This window comes from Seriola aureovittata, chromosome 4 (assembly GCF_021018895.1).
Source record: "Seriola aureovittata isolate HTS-2021-v1 ecotype China chromosome 4, ASM2101889v1, whole genome shotgun sequence".
Lineage (NCBI taxonomy): Eukaryota > Metazoa > Chordata > Actinopteri > Carangiformes > Carangidae > Seriola > Seriola aureovittata.
In genome coordinates, this window is record NC_079367.1 from 30,410,188 (window position 1) to 30,435,907 (window position 25,720).

The following is a 25,720-nucleotide window of genomic DNA, read 5'->3' on the forward strand; positions in this document are numbered from 1 at the left end:
TCCACCTGGCGAGCAGGGGGGCTGCTTTCAGGCTCCAGTTCATCCAAAGATTCCTGACTGGACCCGCTGACCTGCTTTGGAGACCTGTAGCTGGAGCCATACTGGAGCGGTGTGGTGGGCTGGGTCCGGCTGAGTCGCTGTTTTTAAATGGATCTTAATGGATGTAAGTTGGACAACCTGCCATGTTTTTATAAAGGACTTTTCAGAGTCTGGGGGTTGTTCTGTAAGGAGAGACCAAAGGCCGGTGTCTCTTTGTTCTGGCTTCTGAAAGAGCCAGTGGTTCACGGGACTCGTCTCCGGTGTGAAGCTGGGCCGACCCTGCATCAGAAACTGTGTGAGGCCCAGATCCTCACGCTGGGCCGTGTGGTGGAGGTGTGTGGCCCACGCCTGGACAACGCCGCAGGTCTGGCCTCACGTTTGGGGATCAGGTCAGTCAGGGTGATCAGTCTCCTCCTGAGAGGCTGGAAACAGCAGCTGACTCCCTCTGAACTGTTTCTGATAGCTGCTTATTGTAACGGACTGATTCAGCCAGATGTTACTTATCCTCTGTCAAACGTGAACATTGTTCCTATTTTTACTTGTGATGGTTTGTTGTTGAAGCTGAATGTTGCTGATTACAAACTGAGCAGCATGGTAAGTAAAACAATGTACTATCTACTTGTAAAAGTTTTAAACCAGAACAAATTGAAAGGTCGAGTTGACACTCCCTGGAGGACTCACCTGGCCTTGACAGAGGCTCAGAAACCTGAGTGGAGCGCTTTGTACAAACCACCATTAACAAAGAGGGTGGGGGATTTACAGTGGAGGGTTCTGCACGGTGCTGTTGCTGTCAATGCTTTTGTTTCTGTCATCAATCCAGATGTTGCTGACACCTGTCCCTTCTGTGCACAGAGAGAGACTGTTTTTCATTGTTTTCTGGAGTGTGGTCGACTCTTGTCTCTGTTTCAGTTTTTGGTCCAGATGTTTGGTTTGTTTGATGAGTTTTTCTCAAAACAGATGTTCATCCTGGGCTTCAGGTACAACAGGAAAGGAAAAATCAAATGTAAATTGTTGAACTTTTTGTTGGGTCAGGCTAAAATGGCGATTTACCTGAGCAGAAAAGATAAGTTGGAAGACTCAGCAGATGTTGATGCAACAGTTATTTATAAGTTGATGTTAAAGGCGAGACTGAAAACTGATTTCAGTTTCTTTAAGTTAGTAAATAATGTAGAAGAGTTCAAGAAGACATGGAGCCTCAAACAAGAGCTGTGTTCTGTGGAGAACGATGAGCTGGTTTTTGGTCACATGTTGAAATGAATTTAATTTAGTTCATATTGAAATTTTGTCATTGAGCAAATAAATGTGGTTTGAAAAAAATCTCTCTCTCTCTCTCTCTCTCTCTCTCTCTCTCTCTCTCTCTCTCTCTCTCTCTCTCTCTCTCTCTCTCTCTCTCTCTCTCTCTTTCTCTCTCTCTCTCTCTCTCTCTCTCTACGATACAAGTCCAGTCCACTGGCTCTCAGTGGCTGCTCTAGGCTCCGGCCCTCCTATCCGACTGTCGAGTCCTCAGCACACAAAAGAAAAAATAGGTCGCACTCCACACAGTGATAAAGAAAAAAATATTAATATAGCATGCTTGCCAGGGCTGAGTCTCACAGCACTTCACTGGTCCGCCGGTTTAGCTGGTCAACATAACAGTTTACTTGAACGAGTAGAGAAAAATGTGGCTGAGAGAGAGAGTCACTTAGCTTTGGTTTCCTCCAGATTCCTGCCAGCCTGGATCCCTCCACAGCCGTCTCTTTTTCCCCTCTGTTCAGCGGTCTCCTTGCTCCTTCTGCAATCTCCCCGTCCGTCTTGTGGTCTGATACCTGCAGTTATATATACACCCACACAGCTTGTGGCCCAATCACCACATACTCTCTGCCTCAACACACCTGCAGCACATCTGCTTTGATGGGCAAGTCAATAAGTGGCTGATTGGTTGCAGCTGGAGGCAGCCATCTTGGTGCACTCAGTAAATCCTCCCCTGTCACCTTGTGACACATGTATTACAGTAACTGTATGCCTCCGGTCTGTAATATGTAACTGTATTTTGTCCCTCTAAGGATTCAACTTCTACCTCCTTCAGGGGCAGATGAAGGCTCCTAAATGAACAACAGGAACTTGCTATTGTCAACATGGTGATTGCTGACAATGAAATAAAACTGAAGGACATTCAGTCCAGAGTTGTAGAGGACAACCTTGTCTTTGGGAACATTGCAGCAAGCAGCATAACATCCATTTCTCGAACTCTAGCTAAACACAGAGTCCGAATGAAACAATTATACAAAGTTCCTTTTGAAAGGAATGGTGAGCGCATCAAAGAATGCTGCAGTGTTAACACCATATTTTAGAATTTACTCTCGTTGAAATGAGGCACCAGTCCTCTGGGAGGACAACAATGAATTACTTCATTGCCAAATTTATCAATCTCATATCGGAAGCCATGAGTTCTTGATTCAATGGATCTCCAGTCTCTACGTCAAAAGAATACAACAGGACAACAGCTGGGTGTAAATAAAGGAGTTTATTTAACTAAACTACTATCTACAGAGTAAATGCAAGGTGTAATAATCATGAAGATGAAAATAATAATGAATGAGCGGTGTGATGAGTTGGCAATGGTGGGAGAGAATATGTTATGGCTATACACTATGGCTATACAGCTAATGATGCTACATCTACCAATTAGGTTTGATGATTAAATATTGCTATATTTCAACATCAACCCAGTCATGAGCAGAGTGTTGCCAGGAGACTTTCTGTCTCGGGAACTCTTGATTTCTGCTCGGCTTCTCTGCAGGAGGTCGTGCAGATGTTATCTGCTGGCGTCTCTTCCGGGTTGATGTGAAATAAACTCTAATGCTCTTCACTTTGGTTGGATAACTTTAGAGGAGACTGGCGTTGACCAGATGACTCTAAAGTTGTCAAAATCTTCAAAAAGGAAAACTTGATGATGATTAAAAGTTACAAAATGACTCTGAGGCACTTCTGTTGCTTTGGTTCAATTGGTCTTGACTTGGGTTATAAAAATAAAAGATCGCACATGTAGACAAAAATTATGTTACTTGGAGCTTGTGGCAAAGAAAAATAAAACGCAAAAAGTGTCTAAGCGTCATGAGTTTGTGGCGAGCAGCTTAGAAGAGTTTCCATGGCTACAGAGCCGGGCTTTGAGCCGGGACTCTGAGCTTTGAGCAAAGTTCTCAGCTTCTAGTTTCTGCATCGTTTTCTAGCTTCAGCTTTTCAGCCTCTAGCTTTTAGCTTCGTTTCTCGCATTTCCTTCTTCTTCCTCTTAGCATCTCGCTGAGTTTTTAACTTTTTCGCGTTTCTAACATTTCTGACTATGTGTGAATTGTTCACGACTGTTTTATCCCCTGGGGGCTGGCGCATGTTTCAGGGGTGTCACCTGTCTTCTCCTGTGTTTCCACTTGGAGAAGAGAATAATTTTCCACTGAACTTTGGAATAATTTAATTCTATAGTTTACTAAACTCGCATATCCGTCTTCCACCATGACCAGCCTCGTCCTCGTCGTCTCCCGCTTATCCGGATCCGGGTCGCGGGGGCAGCAGCCTCAACAGAGAGGTCCAGACGGCCCTCTCCCCAGCCACTTCCACCAGTTCCTCCGGGAGAATCCCGAGGCGTTCCAAGGCCAGCCGAGAGATATAATCCCTCCAGCGTGTCCTTGGTCGACCTCGAGGTTTCCTCCCGGTGGGACATGCCCGAAACACCTCCCCAGGGAGGCGTCCAGGAGGCATCCTCACCAGATGCCCGAACCACCTCAACTGGCTCCTCTCGACATGGAGGAGCAGCGGCTCTACTCCGAGTCCCTCCCGGATGACCGAGCTCCTCACCCTGTCTCTAAGGCTGAGCCCGGCCACCCTGCGGAGGAAACTCATTTCGGCCGCTTGTACTCGCGATCTCGTTCTTCCGGTCATTACCCAAAGCTCATGACCATAGGTGAGGATCGGAACGTAGATCGACCGGAAAATTGAGAGCTTCGCCTTCCGGCTTAGCTCCCTCTTCCCCACAACGGGCCGATTCAGCGTCCGCATCACTGCTGACGCCGCCCCAATCCGCCTGTCGATTTCCACCATGACCATAAAACATTAAATGAAATAACATATAAACTACTTGCACTAATAATGGCAGAGAGGAGTAATAGGAGTGTTGATTTCATATTACATCCTTCAAACCTCGAATTAAACATTTCCCAAAGCTAATATTCTATAAATGTGGATTACACAGCAGTTCTTTGACTGTAATATTAATACTTACCTTAATACCTTGTGTGAAGGATGCTGACAGTATGGTCACATGAAGGACATTGTCTTAAAATCTACATTTCAAACATTCTATGGGATAGAAGTTTGGGATTAAACTATTGCATAGGAAAATATCATGAGTTACAGAACAGTTAGATATTTAATTTTACATTCTTCCTCAGATCTGTGTCTGTGAAGAGAGTTCTGCTGATCACTACCCAGGATTGGAATGTGGGTTGTAGTTTATGACTCTTATCTAGAGAGGGGCAGAGGAAGGGAGGTTGGTGTGTGTGTGTGTGTGTGTGTGTGTGTGTGTTCATGCATGGCACAGACAGGCCAGGATTCACACCTTAGTGTTAATCAGTCCTTTTGTTGTTACTTGTCCTATACAAGAAACAATCAAATATCATTAGACAGAGTCTTATTGTTACAAACTGGAGATTTTGCCTATATTCTCCAGTTGCCTGGTGTCCATTGGTTGATCCTCTGGAGCTGACCCTTTGACCTTTGGTCTGGTTCTGTGTCGTTTGGACATGGTAAAAGCATGGTCTGTTTGTGAGATAAGGGTCCTTTGTTTCTATTTTCTATCAATGTGATAGTTTGATGGTGGGAAGAGTCAAACACAAAGTGTCAATTGTGGGTCCGTAACTCTGCATGTCCTTATAATGAACTTCTTTAATGGCTTGTGACTGATGCCAGGCCAGGTAAGTCCGCTACAACTCCATCGCCAGTACGTCCAGGTAAGGTTATGCAATACAGTCATTACTGTACTATACATAGTGTGTTTTGCAGTAAACTACTCTATAAACCTGAAGTGCAGTAGGACATACAGTAGGTATACAGCAAAGCATTTACACACACTGTGTCTGATTACTTTCAGAGAGTCATGGAGTTGGAGGCCAATCAAGTCCCACATGAAATGATCTACGTTGACGAGGCTGGCTTCAACTTGACGAAAAGGCATCAGCGCGGAAGAAACATAATTGGCAAAAGGGCCACAGTTACTGTGCTGGGCCAGAGAGGATCCAACATCACCATGTGTGCCACAATCTCCAACAACGGTGCACTCCTGCATAAATAAGAGATTGGCCCCTACAACACTGATCGCCTTCTCCTGTTTTTAGAAGACCTGCACGAAAGACTGGTGCCAGATGTCACAACGGTCCCCAGGCCTTAGTGTTTTATGTCTGTCTTGTCATTTCCTGTTTTATTTTGGTAGTTTCCCTCTTGTGTCTTTACTTCCTCCCGTGTGATTACCTGCCTTCTCCCTAATGTGTTTCACCTGTGTCTCGTTATTCCCAACAGTATTTATGCCCTGTGTGTCCCTTTGCACTTTGCCAGTTTGTTTTCTTCCCCAGTGAGTTCCTTACCAGCGTTTTCCTGACTGCCATTCTGAGAGCGATTGTTTCTGTTACCCGTTTCCTGAGATCTGCCTGTTCCCTGTCGGTACCATTGCCTGATTCTGCCTGTCTGTGTTTCGACCCTGCCCGCCTGACGACGTCTCAGTTTTTCCCCCATTGGATTCCTCGCCTGTTTCCTTTGGGCTTGCTGTTTTTTCTGGAACGCTGTTGTCAGGATTCATTGATTTTGATCAATAAACTGCCTGATTGTTAACTGCCTCTCTGGTTGTGCTTTTGGGTTCAACCTTCGTGTCCTGAGCCTGACAACAAAGGCACAAAGGGGACAGGTGGGAGACCACTTGCGAATATATTGGATCACATGGGACAATGTGGAACTCCACCATTCCTGTGCAGTCACAGCCTGGTTTGACGCCCATCTGAGGATGATGTCCCTTTTCCTTGCCCCTTACTCCCCTTTCCTAAAACCCATTGAGGAGTTTTTCTCAGCCTGGAGATGGAAGGTTTTTGACCATTGTCCACAGGACCGAATGTCCCTCCTGGATGCAATGGATGCTGCATGCCAAGACATCACAGCTGAACACTGCCAGGGGTGGATAAGGCATGCCAAATGACTCTTCCCAAGATGCCTTGCCAGAGAAGATATCAGGTGTGATGTGGATGAGAACATGTGGCCAAATGCCGAAGACTGGGCAGATTAGATTTTAATTCTTCTGTGGCTTTTTCTGTTTTGTATATTTTGTATTTTCACATAATAATTTGGCACCTATATTGCATATTTTTGTTATCTTGCAGTAATGTCCTGTTGCAAATAAAACCTTTACTGCAGCAGTTCTGTCTGTCTTATTTTTTTCATGAATTGTACCTTCTATAAAGCTACTCTGAGATGGTCATTCATTTTTTTGTATTGAATTTCTGTAGCAAAAGAAACCAAATGGATGCATTTACTAAACCCAACAAAACAAAAATGTAGAGAGGCCTCAAAAAACTGCAGTGAAACCACAATCTATGATCAATACAATATACTGTCTATCATATACGTAAGGGCAGACCTGACTCATAAAATAATGCAGTTTCTGTAATTCCATCTGATGTTAGTGTTTTTATTACATTGTGCTATGATTGACTAAATGTTCCTGTTGGAAGAGAACATGTGTTAGTGCTTTGGAAGAATTATTTGATTTTGAGACATGTTTACAGTGTTTTGGTAGACATAGTGTATTGTGTTAGTGTATTATTGTATTTTGAAAATGAGTGTTGGAGTTTAGGAAAATTAAATAAAATTAAATTAAAGTATTGAAAAAATTGTTATAGCGATTGTAACAAACTGTAAGTAGATATCAGTTGGAATGAAATATTTAGGAATGCTATACTCAGATTTAGATAATTTAATATGACCCCTCTAATTCAGAAGATTAAGGCAAATTTGGACAAATGGAACTTGATAAATCTCACCTCATAGGGGAAAATTAATATCATTAAAATGGTTGTTGCTCTACAAATCAACTATATTTCTATGATGATACATGTAACCATCACTGATGAAATCCTTAAAAAATATAATACTTTGATTAAGGAGTTTTTGTGGAATGGAAAAAAAGCTAAGGATTGGTCTGAAAAAAGACTGGCTTTCCCGGATATTGAGCTGTGTAACATAACTTTTGAAATGAATAAGCTACCAAGACATTGGGCAAATTATGAACCAAGATGGTTAAAGATAGAAGGGATGCTCCATTTAATGTTGTGGAATTGTTATCACAAAATAATATAGTAAAACAGTTAGAAGAGGGAGACCTAGTCCTATAACATTCCCAATGGGCATGGGCAAGGGCACATAAAATTCTAGGGATTTCACAGTACAAGCAAAGCTACTCCTACATATGGAAAAACCCATGAATCTGTATAGGGAATTTTATGGGCCACATGATTATAAAAAGGTTTATGTGTTGTCAACGATCTTTACAGAGATCATTCATTTATGTCACTCAAGGAGAATAACAATTTCATTTAAATGATACGGCAGATTTCTGGAAGCACCTACAGCTGAGGAGCAGAGGAGAATATGATTTAGGAATTTTTAAACTCTCTTCAGACTTTACATTCTGCCTCAATATTCTATAGGAAAATGTCAAATATTCAAACTAAAATGTTTGAAATCTTGAGACTCATATGGCAAAAGGATCTTGGTGGTGAGATCGAAGAAGACGTAAGGCAGGACGTAATCTTAAATATAGGCTGACCACAAGAGATGCAGGGAGCAAACTTATCCATATATATAGATATTATTTTACACCCTGGAAACTGTTTAGAATGGGCTTAACCCAGGACAACACATGCTGGAAATGTAATATGGAGGTGGGCACATTTATTCTAACCCTGTGGGATTGCCCTATGGTTCAGCCTCTCTGGAAGGCAGTTATGACTGTTAGGGGACAAATCTCTTGTGCCACCAGGCCTTACTAAAGCAGAGCTTGGACTGATTGTAACAGGCTTTATTGTAACTGCCAGGATTATTCTACGCAACTGGAAGAGTCCACACAGACCAGAGTTTACAAAATGGGCTAGACTCATGATCAGAGAGGTCGTGGTCAGAGAGGATATAGGATGCTGGTGGACAGAATATATATCTATGTGCTTGTGTATGGGTATTTATACAGTATATATATATATATATACACAGTATATATATATGTATGCCTATGCATATGTGTAAGAATTGTGGGGTGCTGGGGGGTAATTTATAGCTGCCTTTTTTCTTTTTTGTTCTTCTATAAATAATACTGAACCTCATTATTTAAATTTAAATAACATAAAAAAAGCCTCTTTCTGAACACCTCCACTTTCGGAGGTCTAGGCCCACCCTTCAGCCAGTCAACATTAGAGGGAAGGACATTGAGGTGGTGCACACTTATAAATATCTAGGTGTGCACCTGGACAGTAAACTGGACTGGTCCCTGAACAGGGATGTCATCTACCTGAACATCTGCAGTGAAAAGCTGAACATGTTTTATCAGTCAGTGGTGGCCAGTGTAACTCTTTTATGCTGCAGTCTGCTGGGGCAGCAGCACGTCCAACATGAACACAAAGAGACTGGACAAACTGCTCAGAAAGACTGGGTCTGTGCTTGGCAGGAGTCTGGACTCACTCAGGACTTTTGTGGAGAGACACATGCAATGTAAGATGGAGGCCATCTTAGACAATACCAACCATCCTCTCCACAACATTCTGGCAGGACAGAGAAGCAGCTGCAGCTGCAGCGAACATCTCATCTCACTGCGCTGCAGAACAGAGAGGTTCAGGAGATCCTTTGTTCCCACTGCCATCAGGCTATACAACACCTCAGCCAAATTATTATTGTTTATTTATTATTAACTGTTTTTATTATTATCAACAATGAGCTAATGGACACATGAATTTGCCCTAGGGGATAAATAAAGTATCTATCTATGTATCTTTCTATCTATCTATCTAATCACCATTTTAATATTATTTATGTGTAGCATTTTAGTTGTTTGTCAGATCACCTGGGAGTGTTGTCAGGGTGACAGCAGTGAAGGTGTGAACCTGAGGGAGAAGTTGATTGGTTGTTGACTTGGCTGAGAGCGGTGACTACTTTGTTGTGACATCACAAAGTCCCAGAAGTCCTGACGGCTGTTTTTAAGTCCCAGTTTCTGAATACAGGCTGTGTGCACTTCTCTGTGAACTGACACTTTGATATTTTCACAGTATTAATATAGAACCTAGACCTGATCTATAATCAAACTACACATGGACAGAGACCTTAAGACTATGTGGACTATTTTTATGTTCCAGAGTAAAGCCTGAGTTGTGTCTTGTCTCCTCCTCTGCTGCTGTGTGATCGTGAGTCGACTGATGGAGGTAAATAGCTTCCTGCCATTTAACTACAGAAAAAGAAGAGGAGGTTGTTAACAGATCCAGTCACAGCTCAGATGATGGAAACGTGGAGAACATGATGGAGATCTGACATGTGTTAATGTGAGGAAGGTTCAGACTCCTCATCATCACTCCACACAGGTCAAGTCTTCACTGGAGGTGAGTCGTCTACAGAGCAGAGCTTGACCTGAACGACTGTGACTGACAAACAGTGATGATGATGATGATGATGAGGAAAACAGTGACTCTGTGCCTTGCTGAAGGGCTCCTCAGCAGGAATCATTCATCACCGTGGAAAAAACAGAGAGACAGTAACCAACTGGCTGACAAAGTGAGATAACACACACACACACACACACACACTCCCTCTCTCTCTCTCTTTCTCTCTCTCTCTCTCTCTCCTTCTGCTCCACCTGATAGCAGTTTAATCTGTTTTCAATCATTTTCAATTTATTTCAGTTTCAGCTGCAGGAGCAGTCCCAGCTGTTTCCTGTTCATTTATTTAAACTAGATTATTGTTTAGTTTTATATTAAAATGTTTCAGAATATTCACATTTAAACTGAAGACTCATCTCTGTGGTTGTTGTGTGATCGGAATTCAAATATATTTGTTTGATAACAATAATAACATACTACATATGATTTAAACTGCAAACTGCACATTACTAATCCTGTGAAACTCATATGTAAATACATTAAATCACCCTGCATGCACACAGACACACAGACAGACACACAGACACACAGACAGACAGACACACACACACACACACACACACACACACACGTGAAGAGACATTTACACAAATGAAACGATCTTATGAAGAAGACATGAAACAGAAATGTGTTTCCAGGAGTCAATGAAAACACAAACACCTGCTGAGTGTGTTTGGTTTTTTAATTTCCCACAAAACAAACACACCATCCTTCTTCTTCTTCCTCTGAGCCTCACCATAGCACTCCCCCACCCCACACTCCCCCACCCCACACTCCCCCACCCCACACTCCCCCAACAACCTCTGAGTGAGAGACTCCAACAGAAACATTCAACACACAAGACCTGAGCAGCTCTGTTCTGTGTGACGATCAAACAGTTGTTTTACATTTGGTGTAACATGAGATTTGATTTTCAGATTTACAATCAAGTGTTTGACATTGTGTTGCATATGAAGATATTTGATTGAATACAATAGGAATGTGAACCGGCTGTGCTGTGATCACTGATCAGTTCTTCACAGACACATGTGGAACATTAGTCACATACCTGAGGATCATCATGTTTGTCAGCACTGAATCATTGTGTGTCAGTGCGCAGCTCTGCTGTCCTCTGCTTTAACCTCACTCCTCCTGTTTCCTCTGTGTATCTGTATCTGTATTTATCTTCACATTCATTGTATTATCCCATGTCGGAAACTTGAATTGCAGTCATATTACAGTTTTCTTCAATTGCTAACAAGCATTGGGCAAAACTGTAGTCAAATTGTCAAAACTCTTCACACAGTCAGCAAAACAGAAGTCTATGTGGAGCAAACTGTTTCACTTTTCATTGCTTTCACACAAAATGCATTCAGTGACCACAGTTACCAAAATTCATGAACTCCTTTCTCAGTCAGAGTCCACCACCTGCAAAACACTATACTTTTGTAGCACATTTTTCAAAAGCTAACACACTTGTTCAAAACAGTTAAAACAGAATGATGGGGAAAAAAGTGCATTTCTGCTGCAGCCACATTGAAATCTATAGAAAATAATGTCAAAATATTGGCAATAAAATGAATAACAGTTCAAACACAGCTGAGTGTAGTGTGCAGCTGAAAACTTACCCAGGTGACCTGTGTTTGGCCTCATTACTGTAGCAAGCAGATAAAAGGGTTTCTGAATGGTTTTTTTGGAAATATGGATCAAAGAGGACAGGTTGGTGGAGAGAGAAGAGTGGCAGGGAGAGGGAGAAGAGTAAGGAGAGGAAGACCAGGAGCTGTGGTCTCTGATGAGATGAGGGCCACAATTATTGACCATGTGGTGGATCATGGACTCTCTTTGAGAGAGGCCGGTTTAAGGGTGCAGCCAAACTTTCGGCGTTCAACAGTTGCATCAATATTAAGAATCTTCCGGCAAACATGAACGCCATGAATGCAGGGGGTGGAGATTCAGTATTTCTCCTAAAGCCTGCCAGGGTTGAATCAGACATTCTAAAAGATTCTTCCCAAGGTGCATTGCCAGAGAAGACATAACATGTGATGTTGACAAAAACATGTGGTAAAATGCAGAAGAGAGGGAGTGAATATGTTATACATACAAAGATCTTATTCTATAATAAAACACTGATTTATGTGAAAAAAAAAATCATTCAAACTTTAAAGATACAATGTCTTTTATGTAATGAATTATTATTAATAATTATTATTATCTCTGTTGTTAGTATTTTGTAGTTCAGTGTGCAAAGAGTGACAGTGTTTGCTTCCTGAGTGAGACTTGTTGCCAGTGTTGTGGATGAATGAGCTTATTTTGAGACATGTATGATGTGTTTTGTTGGTGAGAGAGTTTTGAAGGTGAGATGAACTGTTTAGCTGAGATGCCTGTTTGTAATGCAGACTGTGTGAAGAGTTCTGAAAAAGTAGTTTCAGTATTGACCAATGCTCGTTAGCAATTGAAAAAATCTGTAAAGATAGCTGTCAGGGGGGTCAGTCGGACACCTGTCACCTGTGTTTGCCTGTGTGTATACATATATATATATAGTATATATATACAGTTTTGGTTAAATATTTTACTGTACTGTACTCTCTCTCTCTCTCATACACACACAAGCACACACACACACACACACACACACACACACACACACACACACACACACACACACACACACACACACACACGCACTGTTTAATGTGTTCAGTCAATATTTGCTCACTCTGTCTCTGATCTCCATTAAAGGTTCATTTGACTTGACCCTCTCTCTCTGTTCAAACATTGAAACCTACTGCTGTTTCCACACATACACACTGATCACTCCCACTGCTCCCAGTTCCCCCCCAGTAACCCCCAGTCATGCATGCGGGGGGTTGTAAGTGTCTGATGCTTTAATCTGTGTATGATTTTTACAATCATAATCAATTATCTAATTTGTGTTTTATTGTATTGTCATTAACCAGTTCAGGACAGACAGAGGCGGAGCCACAAACTTTGATTTCTCTCTTTACTTATTAATTACATTAATTATTCAGGTATACTGCAGCTAGACAGCTGCTGATTGGTCCGTCCAGTCGCTCAGGTGAAGGTCAGGTTATCTGGGATTGGATGCTTGGTCCAGTGAATGGGGGTGGGCCTCAGTCTGCAGAAAAAGAACAAACAGATGAGAAACAGAATGCAAGTTACCTGGGCGGAGCTTAAATAGACACTCAGATACCTGGGCGGGGCATTAACAGGAAGTGAAGCCTTTCCAGTAGAAGTTCTTGCACCCGGCTTTGCGTTCACGGGGGGGCAGGTTGTTGGGGGCGTCAACGGACCGCTCCAGGTTCATCCTTCCTCCTGTTGCCGTGGAAACCACCTCAGATTCCCTTTGGGCTTCGCCCTCAGGCAGAGACATCTGAGCCAGCAGGTCCTCAACCGCACGTTTAGTCCACTCCTGAAAAACAACAACCATAGAGCAGTTAGAGCCAGGCGTAGAACCAGTCAGAACAATGCAGAACCAGTCAGAACTGTTTAGTTCCACACAGACCTGCTCTCCCTCCACCTCCAGACTCCTTCTGGATAATTTTACTGTTAATATTTTAATATGTGTTGATGTTGTCAACCTGAGGCTCTGTTGATTTGTTCCATTACATGAGCAGCACCACACCGCCAAAATAAAATGCATATTGCTGCAATAAATGGTTAAAACCTGTGAGAGTTGTTCTGACTGAAGTGTTACCATTTGGGAAATAAAACCATAAAATAATTAACAATGCATTTACTTTATTTTCGTGTGCAATTGAAGATGAACAACCTGTTCTTCATTCTGAGAACTATAAAAACAATGTGGACAATGTATGTTAGACTTCCAGCTGCTGTAGACCAGGAATGCATAAAATGACAACTTCTCAGTATTATTCAGTCAGTCCCCTGCTCATTGTGGAGCTGGAGCACCTCAGGGTTCGATTCCGGGTCCTCTCAGAATTAATGTGTCTGATCTGGAAACTTCACTGATTCTGTTATTTAATAACCCAGATCTTATTGTTGTTTCTTGATCTGTTTGGATGTTTGGCTGTGGGTGCTATCTGTCAGAGGAGGGGTCGTTCACCAGATGCACATTTACCAAACTAACCAATTTGTCTTTTCTAGTGTAAAATCCAGTTGCAAACCAGGTCTGATAAAACACAATGCTCACCTTTGTGCAGCTTTTTCAAGAAGGTTTTTGAGTGTGATGGACACATTTCTGTCCCCCTGTGGTTGGAGGCCAGAAAACACTCACTGCGGATGCTTTAATTCATTGGCCATAATGAGTCTGTTCCACAGCCACATTCAAAAATTACGTGGACAAGTGGCATAGAGGTGTGTTTGGTTTCTCCCTCATCTGAAAAACACACAGCCGCTTCACTAAACCTTTCTATGTGTCTCATCATGGAGCTAGAGAAAGCTGTGCTTGGTGTCTGTATTGAAGCATTAAAAACTGTCACTATATGTACAAAGATGAGGACCAGGAGTTTATATGTTAATGCAATAGTTTGACATTTCGTGAAATCCTCATCTGTGAGTTAGAAGTTCAGACTGATCCCACTCTACAGCAGCCGGTTAGCTCAGCTTTGTACAAAGGCTGGAGGGGGAACAGCTAGCTTAGCTCTCTCCAAAGGGAACTAAATCCACCTTCAAGGGCCTCTAAAGCTCATGTCATACAAAAACTGAAATGTGAAAATGACACTTTAATATTTGTCGGGTTAGGGTTCAGTTATGTGCTGGAAAAGGACTTGGCCAGGATCAGTTGCCCTTAAATGAGTTACTGTTTATAGCCCAGAAACATCCAGCACATGAGCCCCTGTTCTCTTTTTTTATTTCCTAAAATGTCAAATTACTTCCTTGAAAATGATCAGGGAAAATTAAACGCAAATAAACCATTGATAATCGGCTACATCAAGAAACAGAAAGCATGCAAACACATCCCAGTCTCCACAGTATTTGAATATTGAAGCTCTTTGCAGTTGAATGATTAGCAGTGATGTTTTGGGGGTTTGTGGCCTGATAAAAAAGTCAGGATGTGTGAGAAAAAGATTTTCAGACTAAATAACTGGCGTTAATGTTGTTTTTTTTCTGAACGTTCTGATTGGTTGTTAGATCTCTCACCTGTGACAGGAGTCCTGCGCCGCGAGCTCTTTGCAGCAGCCGGTGATGACGCAGCTCCAAGTCCAGGTCTTGGTTCTGGTACTGGTCCTGGTCTCTGTCGGGCTGAGAGGAAACACCTGGACTGCACAGAACCAACACCACGAGAGCGAAGATGGCGGGACAACGTACACACTGCATACCTGCCAAAAAAAGAGAAGAAGAAACATGCACACCTTAGGACAGAGAGTCAGGAAGAGAGTAGCAAAGAAAGAGAGAGAAGAGCCAGTTCCTACTGTCTAATGGTCTGTTGTCTTCTGCTGGTCCTGATCCTGGTCCTGGGTCTGGGCTTGTCTCTGGTCCTGGTCCACTGGATGCTGCTGTTTTGAAGCCTGAATCTCCTCCTCCACTGGGTCACATGGTGCAGTGTGTCTGATTGACAGCTGGCGGGCTGCGAGGTGATGAAGGAACGCTGACATTCAAGTTAAACAAACGTCCATTAGTCCTTATTGACTTTAAATGGAGCTTGAGCAATAAAACAATAAAACTATCAGCAGCAGCAGCGTCTTCCCGCCGATGGCATTCATCTACAGCAAATACAACGGCAGAATGTCAGGCTGAAGAGGAGAGGAATTAACGGAGCGTTCAGAGGATTAGCAGACTTCATTAGCACTCCCTGATATCTCCATTAAACAAAGAGGCAGCAGCAGAGAGTCGCCCACTCAACATTTAGTCAGAACAAACACGACTTCATACTGAAGAAAAACACTTATCATATATTGGTTTAAAATGTTCTGCTGCAGGGAGACAGAGTGGAAATGACATCAGGGAATCCCAGCAGCCCTCAGTCACAGCAATGACAGCAACACAGTCAAACTTCTTCAAGTACCACCAGTGAAACACAGAGAGGACTGTCTAATGATTCAGTGAGTGTTCAGGCCTGGAGCTGGATCTGATTCATCTGAACTGGATTTACCTCTGAAATAAATCCTATAAACTACATTTATATTCAGCTGATCTGCAAAATCACATCAGGACACTGATAGGACAATGTCAAAGTAAAAATCCTTCACTTCATAAACTTGAGAATAAAACTAGTTTTGTCTTCAGAAGTCAGTTAAATGTGATACGAGCACGACCACATAATAATGACCACAGAAGAAAGGATAAGAATAACAGCAGGAACACATATATACAAGAATAGATTAGTTTACGTTGAGTATTTGCATTTGAAGATTTGACATGATGTTTAACCACTTTTTCTTTTTTGTCATTTATCAGCTGCATACAAACAGGCAGAATAAATCTGACATTGATTCACAGCCACATCTGTCTAAACATCTTCACTGTCTGAACATCTGTCTGAACATTTGTCAAAACTCCATAGAGCAGTGGTCCCCAAACTAAGGCCCGCGGGCCGGATACGGCCCGCCCCCATATTTGGCCCGGCCCCCCTGAACTATTATTATTTATTTCATTAATAGTGTTATTATTTATTTCCTGACTTTTTTTTCTGTGAAGAACCCGGAAAGGGTTATTTGGTTATGTGTGGCTTTCTGGAAAACAATACATTTTTACGTTTAGGCACCCCTGCGATTGTCACACTTTTTCTGTTACAAACTGAACCCGGCCCCCCATCAGAGAAGGGAAAAGTTATGTGGCCCTCACAGGAAAAAGTTTGGGGACCCCTGCCATAGAGTCTAAAGGTAGATGTCCACCTTTTTTTTTTTTGATTATAAAGCAGGTCTAGGTTCTATATTAATATTGTGAAAGTATCAAAGCCTCAGTCCACAGAGAAATGCACACAGCCTGTATTCAGAAACTGAGACTTAAAACCAGCCGTCAGGACTTCTGGAACTTTGTGATGTCACAACAAAGCAGTCACTGCTCTCAGTCAGTCTCCCCAAGCCCCGCCCATCTGGACCCACCATCCAGCATTGCAGGATTTGGTTTCTCTGAGTGTTTACCTGAAATCTGTTATATTTTTATTGGATCACTCAGAAAACTGTCAGAATCAGAAGAGAGACCCAAAGTCTCCTATCCTCTGATTGGCTCACCGAAACTGTTGTTATTAGAGCTCCAGAGAGAAGCCGGAGAGAGGAGATGTAAATCACAGTGTGTAATACACTGAGATGGTTTTTGGATCTTAAAACCACAACATTGATCTTCTTATGGATCAACACTTGAAAGTGTAAAATAGGGACCTTTAAGGATTTCACACAAATAAAATCAACTCTTTAAAACTGATTTTACATTTTACATGTTCCTGCAGAAAAACAGCGCTGAATATACTGGAGGATTTTTTTAAGGGATGTACAATATGGCAGCTGAAGAGTCGATCTATATCTCTTGGTTATAAGTGCCACGGGTGCTCACGAGGCACTCCTCTCAGCTATTCTAGCTGTAGAGGAGTTCCTCGGGCTTATTATTATTCTTCCGCCAAATTTTGATGCGTAACTCGTCCCGCAGCTTTGAGAAAACCCCGGTAATATATACATCAAAACGTGCGTCTTGATCCCGAAAGAGGTGCTATGACTTTTGGTGTTAAAATTCCAATTTTTCCAAAAGTTATTCCCAAAAAACTGGGAATAAATAATGCATTAGGAATGCATTGGAATTTTCTTTAGAAACCCACAAAATTTCACCCTTTTTCTACAAAATTTCACCTTTTTTCTACAAAATTGCACCTTTTTTCTGAGTCACCCAGCTCTCTCATACCTGCACGTAGAAATGTGATTCAAACTATAAAACGGAGGAAAACTTCTGCTCTCTCCAAAACACAACATACATACATAACATGTAAACTTTTCAAACTGTGAGCACTCAAAGGAGGAGTGGAAATCACTTTTTCTTCAAAGTTAGAGTGACAGCGTCAGTTGGCTAGAGTGCGTGAAGCAGTAAAAAATAACTTTTATTTTTATTTTTAACTCGAGCTCACGGCCAAACCGTAAAAAGGAGACAAATAATTCTTTCTCAAAATGTAGACATAGTTGTTGGGATTCATAAAATGTAACTTTGACAGGCAGGGTCTGCCCAAAATTTAAACGGGGGTGCCGAGTCCGGCAGCAATACCTGTCTCACTCTCATTGACACCTAATGTAATCGTCTTTTTTTTTCAAAAGAATCTCACTCTGTCTTCGCACTGAGCTTACTCACTCATTTTAAGGAGTATCTGAATAAAATAGAGACTGTAAGAAACTTCTGGCTTCAGTGTCTGTCACGGTGTTTTAGGTTTTTGAAAAGAAGTAACGGTTTTCTCATAATTTGCAGTTGTTTGAAGCCATGTAGAAGCCAAATTCTGGGCAGATTTTCACATTGCCATGGCAACGGCAGCTCCTGACCTGTGTGTGTGCCTGCGTGCGCCTAGCAACCAGATAACCAACTCTCCAAGCTCTGCTAGCTTTACATTAGCCGCATGTTAGGTCTTAAATTACATTTAGTCAGGTCTTAAATATGTAAGTCCATTTACTGCTTCTTTCGTTGCTTTTTTTTGTTTTGTTAAAAGAGTGAATGAAGTTGTGACGGTCTCCGCTGAGACAGAGGAGAGGAGAAGCTACTAGCCCTCTCTCACTGTCACTTCTAGTCGCGTTGCTCTCCTCCCCAGTAATGTTAAATTTAGCACAGAAAAAAAACATAATAGTGGTAATTTAAATAGCGGTTCATGGGATTTATTAACCCTCAGGGGTCCCTCTGTCCTTTTTTGGACATTTTCTTCACTTTTCTTTTTTGATTTGCTGATCATTTTGGCTGTGTTACAGCTGAAGGTATGGATTTCTGCAAGAAAGTGTCTTTTTTGACATATTTTTAAAATCTAATGTCAGTTACTGTTACAGGTCTATTATACACTGGTAACACATTTTGTAGCCTCTGGGGTTCCTCGTGTCCAAAAAAGGACACGTAAAGAAAATGCTATAAAATCATCATATATCAATATTTTTTTCTGCTTTTTTTTGCATAAATCTCTTAAACCACTTCAGTTCTGCTCAAACCTACCAAATGTTTATTAGTTTTCAGGATTTTAACCCTTTAAATGCCAGTTTGAAGACATGTTGCCTCTTGTTTTATTAAAAAAAACAAGACAGAATATGAGATATTTCCCACATAATACATGATGGAGGGATGTGACATTGTTTTATATCAGAGTCTTTTATATCAAAACATTTCTCAAAACCAGAATATGATCAGGGTGACTTTTGAACACTGGAAATAAATCATGTACTCATCCCGGCAGTAGCCCCCGTGGCACTCAAAATTTCCCTGGAATTTTCTAGTTGAGTCTTAAAATGAGCCACATGTGCTTCGTTTGTGCTTATGGACCATTGATGGATGTCCACTTGATTAATGCTGTCACTTTCTGTTTCCATATGTGTGTGCACTCAGTGGAGCGGACTCCATCAGGCTGTCTAGCATGACGATTTTCTCCAGCTTCTCACTGAGTACTGTCACTGATGGTTTCATGATTATGAAAGTGATGTGAATCAGGTGCTATGGGCTTCACAGTCACCACATCTCAACCCAGTTGAACACCTATGGGAGATTTTGGAGCAAAGTGTTAGACGGCGCTCTCCACCACTGTCATCAAAACACCAAATGAGGGAATATCTTTAGGACAAATGGTGTTCATCACTCCATTAGAGTTCAGAGACCTGGAGAAGCAATGACAAGGAGCTGAGATGATGTTCTGGCAGCATGTGGTGGAAAAACATCTCACTAAGAGACTCTATGTTGGTTTTTCCTCTTTTGTATAGAGAGAATGTGTGTAGGAAGTTCACTGATAATTAGGCACTGCTGGGATTTGAACCCAGGATCTCCTGTTTACTAGACAGGCGCTTTAACCAACTAAGCCACAGCACCTGTTTATAGAAGGACAGACCAGTGACGATTTCACTGTCCAGTCACGTCTTCACACTGATTTCATATGCCTCTAAAATTTACCTTTAAGAACAACTTAAGACCCTTGTAGATCTTGTTTTGCTGACTTCCAGTTGTTTATATGCAAGACAAATAACAGGTCAAGGAAATTCTGTGCTAATCAGGCACCGCTGGGATTTGAACCCAGGCTCTCCTGTTTACAAGACAGGTGCTTTAACCAACTAAGCCACAGTGCCTGTTTTTTTTGTTTGTTTTTTTTTTGCAGCAGACACTATTTAAAGGTTCATCAAGGGATCCACCAGGACCACCATTACCCCTTTTATAATGCATGGTAGCAGCTCAACTCTACTCAACTTCTTTGATTTTCCATTGGCCAAAAGTTGTTGATACTCACACTGGCCATATTTTCTTCATCCTCTGCCAAGCATGTAGAGCACCACATCGCCACCACAAGGCAACCAGTTTATGCTTGGGCTCGGCGCCTCAACCCAGGCAAGCTCGCCATCGGCAAGGCAGAGTTTGAGAACATGGAGCGCCTTGGGATCATTTGCCGTTCTGACAGTTCATGGGCTTTGCCTCTTCACACTGCCCCAAAACCTGGTGGAGGGTGGCGCCCATGGGGTAACCAGTTTGGTCCTAATGGTCTTAATGCTACAAAGACGTTCCAGCTCCTCATGGACTTGGTGCAGCGAGACATGACTTTTCAACTTCGTCAATCTCAATGAAATCCTTGTCGCCAGCTCCTCCAAAGCAGAAGATCTATCCAATCTCCAGACTTTTTTTGAAGGGCTTAGTCAGCATGGGCTTATCATCAATCCAGCCAAGTGCCAGTTTGGGCTGACCATCATTGACTTTCTTGGACACAGAGTCACCAAAGATGGGGGCGGTTTCCCTCCCAGTGATGTTGGATGCCATTTCAAGCTTTCCACGCCCACCCTCAGTCAAGTCCCTACAGGAGTTCCTCAGCATGGTAAACTTTGACTGCTTTATTCCCCAGGCTGTCCCCATGTGACCCCTCTTTGAGGCCCTTAAGGGAAGGGCCCCCAAACACATGGTGGACTGGTCCAAGAAGAAGGACAAGGCATTTGTGAACACTAAGGCTGCTCTGGCGACTGCAACAATGCTGGCGCACCCATCGCTCATGGTTCCAATCTCCATCAACACAGACGTTCTGGACTATGCTGTCAGTGCAGTGCACGAGCAGTGGGTGAATGGAGCCTGGCAGCCACTTGCTATCTTCAGCCATCATTACGCCCCAGTGAACGGAAGTACAGCACCTTCGATAGGGAGGCCATCATTCTCCCCCCTGAGTTTAATGAAACGAGCAGTCTGCTCCTTGCTCCGTAAAATGAAACGGAATGTTTCAGTAAGTTTTGCCTCATGGCTCACACCACCAACAAAAACAGCTTAGGCAGCAATAAAACCCAGTTCATTTAAGGCCCTTTGTTTTTTAACAGTTGTACCGTTAGCTGTTCAACTGAGGTGAAACCGATACTTACGTTTAAAAGTGTATTTTTCTGGCTCTCTGTCGGTGTTGTTTGCTGCTATTTTTTTCATTACCAGCACACAATGAATCCTGGGGAAGGATGGGCTATGAAGGATCCACCTGTTGGAGCATTCGTTGCCGGGAAAAGGGCGACACATATATCAGCCTCATATGAAGGAGCCTTTGAAATGGGACAGCTTAGTTGTGCCGCTGTGACGTAATTGGTCTTCAAATGCATTCTCTGAAGGATGCGGCCCCTGAATTGGGACACAGCTTAGTCCCACAACTGGACTGGTACTGGACTGTTGCTAAGCAACACATAAACATTTTTCTGACCTACACAGTGCACACTAGCTTGCTACTTTGTCTACACTTTACCTGAGTTATGCGCTGAAGTATCCAGGCTTCTTCCTTCAACCCCTGATGACCATAAATCATTTAATTCAAATGTTATTTTCTGGAAATATTTTCATCTTTGCAAAGTTTGTTACAATCTAAGACAGATAACAACCGTTAATGTAACGCTAATTAATTGTTAATAGAACACCTGTAAAGCGGAATGATACATGTAGTTAAAAGTCCCAGTGCTGTTGTACTCTATGTCAGGAATGCCTCTAAAATTACTTGGTCGGAACTAACTGTTGTATAATCTTAGTCTTAGTCTCTTCTTGCCTTTTTTTATGTCATGTAAAACACTAATAGTTGAAAGGTGCTGTGCTAATAAATTAATAACGGTCACACTGGGTGTGGAGTAAACCACACGACCAAACCAAATTACTTTTCTGTAGCTGGACACTTACACAATTATTACTATACAACAAACATAAACAGCACAAACACATTAAAGGTCTCCTGTAGTTCATGACCAGCAGCTCTGTGCAGAATGTGTTCTCCCTGCTGTGCTGTTTCTGTTGTTACTACATTTACTGAAGTAAAAGATCATAATGTCCTAGGTCACGTGATGGTTGAAGAGGGCCATGGGATACAGCTGAAAGCTACAGGAAAAGCTAAGAAGGAGGATGTTAGAATATTTATCAGAGAAACTGAACTAATTATCTGGCCACAGCACCAGAGCTTTGCAAACACTGCCTCTGTGACCTCTGACCTCCCACTGAAGACTGTGAAGTTAACCTGTTGACCTGAGTCTGAGGACTGGGGACAGGCTGATTTAAATGTCACAGGTTTTTTTGATGATAATGAAAGTATTTTCATACAGTCTACATGACAGCAAATGGAGCTTAACTCATCTCAGATCAGCTGCAAGAGTCTTACACTACACTGCACTAATCCAGACCACCACTAGAGAGCACTGTCAGATAAATATAACATCCACATGTTGATTTAATTAGTGGACCATGGACATATGAACTAACTGGGCTCAGACTCAAAGATAGAGCCCATGAGAACTGCTCAGCCCATAGACGTTACACTGAGACTTCACACATATAAAAATATAAGCATTAAACCAAATAATTCATAATAGAGTAATAATTTACTGTTTTAGGTACGTTGTCTCTGAGGAGAAGTGATTTTTGCTCCTGTATATCCCAAATATCTATGGATGAACGCTAATTTTAGGTAGTTTCTAACTTTAGCCTTAATTTAAAGTTTAGCAAACTAAAGTTAGCTAGCTGATGACGCCAGTCATTTCATGAACAATATCAAATGTCATATATGATCTAATGTTAGCAAACACTGGGGCTCAGTCATGAGCAGTGAGACAATGGAGGATTAGTTGTTGTAGAGATACGGTTTGACATCAATATTCTATAATAGACAACCCCTTTGTTTTCAATCAGGAATTCAGGAGGGGTCATTGAACATAACAAAATCCATGTGTGTTGGAAAGTAATTAAGTACATTTACTCCTAGTGCTGTGCTTAAGTACAATTATGAGGTACTTGTACTTTACTTGAGTATCTTTATTTTATGCTACTTTCTGTATAAAGTACTTCCACTCCACTACATTTCTTTGACAGCTACAGTTAAACAAGTGAAATACTGTGAGGACTGCACCACTTTTGCCCTGGAGAAAAAGTTGACACCCCTGATTGTCACTGTATAATTGGTACTTTGACAGACAGTGTCATTTTTCATGGGGAGGACAGACTCATGTTACAGTTATAATTTATGAAAATACATTTTTCAGCTCAAACAAAAAGCACACACAGACAACTCACCTACGCACAGTAAAACAAACCAACAAATATTAGAAAGAGTTAAATGCACCAGGATCTCTAACAGTGGCTGGTCCACAGCTGACAACAACATCCAACAGCACAAAGCCTCATGTTAAAAACAACCACAAGTTAAAACTGCAAGTGCATCAATCTACAAACTGAGCAGTGTGATGTCCTCTGGACTGAAAGCAAACTTCATTCTGTTTGTTTTACATACAGCTGATCTGAAACAGCAGCTAACACTATGGACAGATGACAGATCCCATGTCCTGTCCTTGTGCTCAGACCTGCTGTTTGGTACGTTTGATGTATTTATTGATATTTCATGAAATGGGGTTGTATCTTTTTACTAACTTGTAACTGCATGTTTAACATTTTATTATGATTATTGTGTTTTATTTATGTCTCACTGCTGCTCTGCATGTGTCACAGAGCAGATCAGCTGTGTTTTGTTGCTTGGACAGTGGTAATTGTTACTCTGTCTGTATAAACATGTTAAAATTGTTGACAGTGAAGTTTCTCCTGGAGGGGACAATGAAAATATTTTGATATTAGTAATAATCAGTGTTATTGATTTCCAGTCTGTGAGTTCAGTTGATTAATCTGTGATTCTGAGCTGTGGAGATAAAACTGACACAACTTCATCCTCATCGTCATCTTTGTCTTCTCCGGATGCTAATAAACAACACATTAGCCGGTTGCCATGGTAACACATTAACAGCAGGCAGCCGTCACTAAGGAGCTGCTGGTATGAACACACACACACACACACTCAAGGGCGTGATGGGAAAGTGATGACATCACTTTCCCCCCTGTGATGAGTACAGTTTTTCTTTGCACACTGAGTCACTGAGTGAAGTCACAACATGAAAATGACTGGAAAATGAAATTAAATGTAATTAACAATCACGATCAAAGACAAATGACACCCTGACTGATGAGGTTCATTAACTTTAGAGTTTAGTTTACCTGTGAAGAGAAGATGGATCTTTAACTTTCATTTCACAAGTAAAAATATTATGATTGTATTGTGGTTTCTCCCATTGAGGAACATTAACTACAAACATTATTCTATATATACTCTTTTAGTGTTTTATTTACTAATGTGTATATATAGCCCAAGGGGATAAATAAAGTATCTATCTATCTATCTATCTATCTATCTATCTATCTATCTATCTATCTATACATTAGTATATAAAACACATATATGTATGTGTTTGTGTGTGTGTGTGGGTGTGTCTGTATACACACACACATATATATATATATACACATATATCAGTGGCTGCTGCTGGTCTTATAATGAGGGGAAGCTCATTTTCGGCCTACATCATAAAATGTGTCCGTTTATTTAAATGTAAATTCGCAGAGTGACAGAAGAGAGTCGCCAAACACAAAGCTAGTCGTTTTTAACAAAGACAAAGTCGCTGAGGATCAGTAACGTCTCCAGATCAACTCCAAACAACGGAATGAAAAACTTGAAAATGATGAGATGTCAATCAAAAAGGGACTCAGCCTCAGACAGATCATCCAATCATCATGCAGAAGCCGAGCGTCCGGGCCAGCCAACTGTCCCATAGACCCCCAGAGACGCTGAGCGTCCGATGGGCGGGACAAAGCCCAGCATTTATCCAATGACCGTCTAGTTTCGCTGCAGTGGAACAACCCACTCTCTGCTTCCCCATTGAAGTCAGGAGACGCTCGGCGTCTACACTGTGTAAAGCTCTGTGGCGCTGCGGGATGAATGAGGAGGAAGTCGTGTCGGTTACCTGTGATAAGTAGCTGATTCTGAACAAAAGATGAACGTGTTCTAGCGCATATTTAGTCAATGAAATGTTCACACAACAGAACATATTTGACCACTTATTTTGTTGACATTTTAGGGGAAGCTGAGCTTCCCTTGCAGTCTTAGAGCAATCGCCACTGATACATACATCCCAAGGGGATAAATAAAGCGTATATCTATCTATCTATCTATCTATCTATCTATCTATCTATCTATCTATCTATCTGTCAATCCAAAATGTTAATAAACTTCAAATCTGAATATTTAAGACAGTAAAAGCGAGTTTTTGGCTTTCTTTGGGGAATATCCATTTGTGCACAATTATTGGGCAGCTATTAGTCTGCAGAATTATTATGCAACTAAATGAAAAACAAAAATTTTCCCATCTCACTTGTTTATTTTCATCTGTTAAAGTGAGAATAACAAACAAACAACTCCAAATTTACAAATAAACATTTCTGACATTTCCAAAAAAGAATTCAGTGAGCAATATAGCCACCCTTCTTTTCAATAACAGTCATAAGCCTTCCCTCCATGGAGTCTGTCAGTTTCTTGATCTGTTGACGATCAA

The 25,720-nt window shown here is 41.7% G+C and overlaps 1 protein-coding gene and 2 non-coding genes across 3 annotated transcripts; all 3 read right to left on the bottom strand.

The window, feature by feature from the left end:
* Nucleotides 1-12,712: 12,712 nt before the first annotated feature.
* Nucleotides 12,713-15,243, bottom strand: sst1.2 (somatostatin 1, tandem duplicate 2). Its single transcript, XM_056374497.1, has 4 exons — nt 15,119-15,243; nt 14,847-15,025; nt 12,937-13,155; nt 12,713-12,861 (listed from the first exon to the last, which is right to left on the bottom strand). The coding sequence occupies exons 2-3, from the start codon at nt 15,021-15,023 to the stop codon at nt 12,949-12,951; spliced, it is 384 nt and encodes a 127-aa protein (XP_056230472.1). The 5' UTR covers nt 15,024-15,025; nt 15,119-15,243; the 3' UTR covers nt 12,713-12,861; nt 12,937-12,948.
* Nucleotides 15,244-19,602: 4,359 nt separating this feature from the next.
* On the bottom strand, nt 19,603-19,676 carry trnat-agu (transfer RNA threonine (anticodon AGU)). Its single transcript has one exon. It is a non-coding gene; the product is annotated as a tRNA-Thr (tRNA).
* A 180-nt stretch (nt 19,677-19,856) lies between these two features.
* Nucleotides 19,857-19,930, bottom strand: trnat-ugu (transfer RNA threonine (anticodon UGU)). The gene has a single exon. It is a non-coding gene; the product is annotated as a tRNA-Thr (tRNA).
* Nucleotides 19,931-25,720: the final 5,790 nt, after the last annotated feature.